The sequence below is a fragment of the Cherax quadricarinatus genome, chromosome 30, assembly GCF_038502225.1.
Source record: "Cherax quadricarinatus isolate ZL_2023a chromosome 30, ASM3850222v1, whole genome shotgun sequence".
Taxonomy (NCBI): Eukaryota; Metazoa; Arthropoda; class Malacostraca; order Decapoda; family Parastacidae; genus Cherax; species Cherax quadricarinatus.
In genome coordinates, this window is record NC_091321.1 from 17,287,790 (window position 1) to 17,294,516 (window position 6,727).

The 6,727-nt window shown below is 43.1% G+C and overlaps 1 protein-coding gene across 3 annotated transcripts in view; it reads left to right on the forward strand.

Moving 5' to 3' along the window:
* The window catches only part of LOC128692689 (mRNA decay activator protein ZFP36L1), a 276,448-nt gene extending 271,950 nt beyond the window's left edge, over nt 1-4,498 (forward strand). For all 3 annotated transcript variants that reach the window (XM_053781985.2, XM_053781983.2, XM_053781984.2), the window contains exon 2: nt 22-4,498. In XM_053781985.2, the coding sequence (XP_053637960.1) occupies nt 22-1,029 (1,008 nt within the window). In that variant the 3' untranslated portion in view covers nt 1,030-4,498. The remainder of the gene's footprint in view (nt 1-21) is intronic.
* Nucleotides 4,499-6,727: the final 2,229 nt, after the last annotated feature.

The following is a 6,727-nucleotide window of genomic DNA, read 5'->3' on the forward strand; positions in this document are numbered from 1 at the left end:
CCTAGCCTCTTTGTTTTGCAGACTGTGTTGCGTGCTCGGTGGGATGGCCGCGACGTGGACCATAAGGCAGTGGGTGGACACCTGCCTCTCAGCAAGAGGAGCTCCACACCTGCAGGAGCCTCTCTGGCTGTATCCTCAGCCCAACTTCTACATGCCCACGCCAAAGCCAGCCTCACACCCATAGAATTGCCCAACATGCACCGCCGACTGGATCGTTCTCAGTCTGAGCCCAGCAAAGGAGGGGAAGGACGCCAGGCCAACTCCTCGCGCTATAAGACTGAACTCTGCCGACCCTTTGAAGAGAATGGTTTCTGCAAGTATGGCGATAAGTGCCAATTTGCTCATGGTCATGCTGAGCTACGTACACTTTCCCGTCACCCCAAGTACAAGACAGAGCTGTGTCGCACTTTCCATACCAGTGGCTTCTGTCCCTATGGCCCTCGTTGTCATTTTATCCACAATGCTGAAGAGAGACGAGGGTCATCAGCTGGATCTGCCTCTCATCCACCACTCTCACCTAAAACCTCTCTCACCAATGCTCACACACCACTCTCCCGACCTCAAATGCTACAGATGGGATCACCTATGGTTCCACTGGGTTCTGCTGCTGAGTCACCCTCCCCTCCAGCTTCACTGCATGGCTCTCCCACTTCCTCGGGTGGATCCTTCTTTGATGATGCCTTCACCCTTTTTCCTGGTGGATGTGGTCTGGCTGGTGCCAAGGGCTTTTTGGATGGCCTGTCAGTTGGACTGAGCTCTGGGCTGAGTGGAGGGCCTGGATCTCCTGGAGGTTCATCCTGTGGAGGCCGTGCCCTCGGTGAACTGGATCTGGTCCGGGAAGGAAATTTTTTCTCGCTGGCACTAATAGATACTCCACCAGTCAGTCCCGTTGAGTCTCTGGCTGGTGACCTAGACTCCCTCTCAATCTCCTCCTCTCACTCAGCCTCTCCTACCCCAGTGACGAGCGCCCTCGACATCTCACGCTCGCTCCGTCTTCCCATCTTTGAGCAGCTGTGTGAGCAAGACTAAACAGCCAGTGCTGGCCCAGTGGCCGTGACAGCTCAATTTGTGATAGTGGCGGCCACAGGGAGCATCAGTGGGTGACTGTTAGTAGTATAGAAGTGGCTGTAGGCAACACTCCAGCACCCTCACTAGTGTTCCCGAGCCCAGGAACCTCCGGAGATCTGGGCCTAGTCTTATTTAAACACCTAGTGAGGTCTTGCAGGTTGGCTGCCCTCAGTCATGAAATCAGCAATGAGAAAAGGTATCCACAGTGTGATAATGTGACACAGTTGCCCACTTCCCATACCTTGTATAGCATGGAGTATATATGCCCCTCACCCGGTACCTACATGCCCACCTCCACCCATGTACTGCTTGTGATATTGGGGCGTCCATGGTGGCGCCCACAACCTTAGAGTTTATAAAGGGCTGGTGTGGCAGTTGGTGTGGGGGCAGGGGCACCCTCCAACACAGCTCTTGTACAGAACAAAGTATCGTTTGATTTTTTTGTAATTACGAAAGAACTGCTTGTATTTATGTAATTTATTTATTTGAGTGAAGTAGAAAAGAAGTAATTTATCTTTGTACTATACCTAGATGCCATAACAGTTCGTGTTATTCAGTTTGCCACCTCTCATAACCAGCTGATAGTGAGCGTTGTTAATCTGACACCTTCACTTGTCTGGCCAAAGTAAATCGCTCGCAGACTATATAAATATATATATATATATATATATATATATATATATATATATATATATATATATATATATATATATATATATACATATATATATATATATATATATATATATATATATATATATATATATATATATATATTAAATACATATCTATATCCAGTTTTATACAAATCTTTATTAACTTATGTTTATCAATTGATTTTGTGGCAATGCTTATAATGGTTGCAGTTGAGGGAAGCATTAATAAGGGACTGCCGGCTGTTGGGGTCGGAGACGCTCATGCTGGTCAAATTAACCAAGGACCACTGAACCGGTCGCCAACTGTGCTTGATAAGTCGACCCTACCTCCCCCATCGCAACCAAGGAAGGTCCACCTCAATTTGGCTCGTCATGTTTGAATGACTTGGCCTTAAGTCATGTAAATCTATTTTCAATCATACTAGTGTGTTGGTTGTAATTGAATGTCAATTATACTTTACCCATACAAGTTATGACCTGGTCTAGTCTTCTGGGCATGGTGAGGCAAACTGAGCAATATCAGTGTTATGATTGGGAGGGCTGGTCGACAGTCACATGAATTAGGAAATAGCTCGCTTACACCCACCAACCAAAGATGGATTTGGTTCCGGCAATGAGAATAGAGATTGCCTTACTTGTTTTTAGTTTTATTTTATGTGAAAGATAGCTCATCGGCTTTTAGGACCGATGCTTTTTCTTAAAGAACTGTAGCTAAGGGCAGTTACTGATATTTTATATATACTGTGTACATATGCTGCTGTGTAAGTACTTTCAACCAGTATATATAGATATACTAGTGTTATATAAAATAATTGTCTTCTGCCAACAGCGTGTACCTAGAATACATATGCCTTTAGTTGTGAGGGGTGAAATTATGCCCACCTAATAACTGTATGTGACGAGATTGGCCATCACAAGTCACCCAAGACGGCCGTAAGGTTTAAGCATAAATTTTTGTAAAAATGGGGCTAAAATCTGTCAAGTGTATTACTCGAGAGAATACGTCACTGCTCACTGATTGGCCTGCACGTTAGTTTTCTCTACTTAAGTGTTCTTAATTTATATATATATATATATATATATATATATATATATATATATATATATATATATATATATATATATATATATATATATATATATATATATATGAGCCAAGATGTAAACTTTACATACCGTCTTGATGGGCTGAAGCTGCCAGTCGTAACGCAACTAAAGGCCCTCAGTGCCAGCGAGTTGGTCCCTTGTCTCTTAGGGAAAGAATAAAAAGGTTGAGAAAGGTCACAATGGCTGAATAATGGTATAAAAAGTGCTTTAGTTTATCCTATTTGTCATGTACAATAATGTTCTTAAGTATTTTATTTTTGTATAGTTAATTTAAACTATTTTATTTTTTTTGTTGACCTCACTCTTCCTTCTTGTAAAAGACACCTGTGACAGACGGGAAGGTTGCATAGCCCCCTCATGGTATGCCCCGTTTAAAAATACCTAAATCTCTTTAATATCTCTCAAGCATTTCTTTAATCACTAACAAATTATTTTGCTTAATTCCTCACATTATTTGAGAGGGTTTATTGTCCATCATAAGAGAATCCCCAATTTATACAGTGAATTTTTGTCAGTCTTGACAAGTAATTCCACGTACTGGTATTGTTTGAATCAGTGCTCATTTTCTGTTGATACAAGATTATTGACAGGAAAGTTACTTGCTGTGTGGTGAAGTAATCAAGAAGTGTGTGGCCAGATGGGCTTGTAATATTTATGAGTCGCTGGTCATCATTCCAAAGTGTTCCTTACCTTTTAACACCTCCCGTCTACTCTGTCTAGTGTATGTTAGCATTATTTATATTCTAGCCACTATTTACTTTTCTAGTGCTTTCTAAAGTCTGTAAAAAGTATTATTATTAAGTTTATATTACATATATATATATATATTTACAAATTGTGATCCGTGCAACTTTCCTGTCATCAGGACAAGAGAGGAGGCAGATTTTTAGGGGACTCGCCCCTCCCCTTGGACTGTGGGAGGATCTTGGTCTCTGGATGGGGTCTTAACCTCAGTCATGGGGTGTTGTGACCTCTGCAGACTGAGGGGGTGACCTTAACTCTGCAGACTGAGAAGGGTAGAGATCTTAACCTCTGCAGACTAAGGAGTCTTGGCCTCTGTACAGTGAAGGTCTTGACCTCTGTAGATCGTGGGTTGTCTTCACCTCTGCAGAGGGGGGATGGGGGAGAGAGACAAGTAATACAGGTTCCTCTAGCCGTCTCCTTGATAATTGTTAACAAAATTCCCAGAATATTACCTGAGTTACATTGTACATAGAGTATAAGGTTTAAATGCAGGGTTTGGCATTGGCCAAAAATAACTCCATTTTATGTGCAAAAAGTTTGTTTTATTTCTGATAATACTACGAGTTACACAGCAGTGTGGGGAAAATTTGCATTGCTATTTATTTATTTAGGGTAATTTAAAAAATACAATTTTTGTTCTGATGTGGCAACCTTTTATGTTTGTTTTAAATTTTTTTTTTAGCAGATGCTTTCTGTTAGTCGTGAATATTTATTAATTTAATTTTTGGGACTTGTAAGTTCACCTGGCAACAACTGTCTTACATCCATCATGACGACAGATGTGTGCAGCTGTAGTTTGGGTAATCATCAATAGATATGAAATATTTACTTTAATGCTGCTGTACCCACAGTTTAAACTATTAATTATTACAAGTACATGTACCAGAAGAAAACATTAAAAACTTTTATAATTTTCTAATGAATATGACAGTTTTATTTTGACCTTATTTTGTGGCATTGCAGCGAACTTTAAATTTGAACACCGGGGCTCCAAAAATGATTATGCTGGTGGGGAGTTTGTACTGCATCGAACCTGATTTCCCTCCCGTTTCCCAGGTACTGTATCACCCCTACAGATTCAGCACTTTACATGAATATTATCTTCATGATTTCACAAAAATGTATCTATGTAAATGTAAGTGCATTTCTAGGCTAATTCAGCTTTCCTGACACAAAATTAAAAGTAGACAGTCTGGAGGGCCTTGATACCTCCCATTGCTCAAGTGTTACATGGTAAATAAGGATGTAGTTGTAGTTTGGTTAAAAAATCACAGTATGACCCATTCAGTTTAGTGCTTTCTTGAAATACTCAGAACCTGAAGAGGTATTTTGCCGGTGAGGGGCTTGTGATACAAGGAAGCAGATGTCTCTTTTCCTTTGATCAAACTGTTCTACTTGGTGAGCTGTATGGAAACCCATCGTCTGCAGATTTAGGCTAAATTCAGTTGCCTGATTACCTTCCACCCACCCTCAGGCGCTGTATAATCCTACGGGTTTAGCGCTCCCCCATGATTATAACGTGAATATTATTTCGAGCAAAGGAATTTAGATATTTTGAGGGAATCTCCCCTCAAGGAAGGTTCCTTGATGTTGGTGAGGGGCTCTTGATTTAGGGAAGTGGATCTGTGCTCCAGTTCCCCGAATTAAGCCTGAATGCCTTCCACATCCCCCCCAAGCGCTGTATAATCCTCCGGGTTTAGCGCTTTCCCCTTGATTATAATAATTTGAGGGAAGCTCAAAGTCCGCCGAGTCCATACAGCGGCTAGGGAATGAGAGGTAATCCGGTTTGATTCGAGGAAGAAGTTAGCTCCAATATGTTCGTCACAAGTCTTCATAATTTTCACTTTCATAGGAAGGCGAGACTTGGCACACTGGCGAGCGGCGGAGAAACGACGTGGCAACACTGTAATACGTGATGTAAATACTAAGTTATGGATGTTGAATTTTTTTTTATGTATTCCTATATTTCTACCCCTCAAGGAAGGTTCCTTGATGTTGGTGAGGGGCTCTTGATTTAGGGAATTGGATCTGTGCTCCAGTTCCCCGAATTAAGCCTGAATGCCTTCCACATCCCCCCCAGGCGCTGTATAATCCTCCGGGTTTAGCGCTTCCCCATGATTATAATAATCCTATATTTCTAGTCTTTATTCACTTTCCAATATATATATCCTTGGATGAAGGATAAGTGGACGCGTGGGCGGCGCGAGTCCCGGAGATTCAAGGAAGAGGATGGTTGAGAGAGGGGGGGGGGGAAGAGAGAGTTCTAGGAAGCCGAGACGGGCGCATGCGCTGTGGCTGTGGGTTTGTGGGTTGGTGGTGTGCGGCGCAGGTCCCCAATGACCCACCCATCCTCCAGCCTGCCAGCACAACCACCAAACACCCCTGCCACCCAAAACTCGCCCACCCACTCACTGATACTGCTTTACCCCCCCCCCCCTCCTCCTCCTCCCGGGTCAAACAAGCAACCCATGACACCACACTACTACTAACTGTACTATAGCTATACTCCCCTTAAAGGAGGTTCCTTGACGCTGGTGAGAGGCTCTTGATCTGGGGAACTGGATCTGTGCTCCAGTTCCCTGAATGCCTTCTATCCCCTTCCACAGGAGCTGTATAATAATACGGGTTTAACGCTCCCCCATTATAATACAGCCACACTCCACTTCAGAGAAACAAGTACATTTTAATTAACATAACTTGAACAAATAAGTGAGACTGCTCTGTGTGGGTCAACAGTATTACGAGTGTTCCTCTTATATTATCAAGACGCTGCAGTGGGCCTATGGACTTATATTAGGAAGATCTTACTCATAAAACTTTGCTACTCGTGTTAGCACTTTAAGTACTTTTACAAAACCTATTAAAGGCAGACGAAACTGGAGACTTCGAACATGTACAGAACTTCCCTGCTCGCATCAACAGCCTCCCACCAGGCATAAGGGGGAATTACCAACAGATCCCTGGATGCCTTCAAGACGGAGCTGGACAGATACCTAATGTCGGTACCCGATCAGCCGGGCTGTGGTTCGTACGTACGTTGGACTACGTGCGGCCAGCAGTAACAGCCTGGTTGATCAGGCCCTGATCCACCGGGAGGCCTGGTCAAAGACTGGGCCGCAGGGGCGTTAACCCCCACAACACCCTCCAGGTAG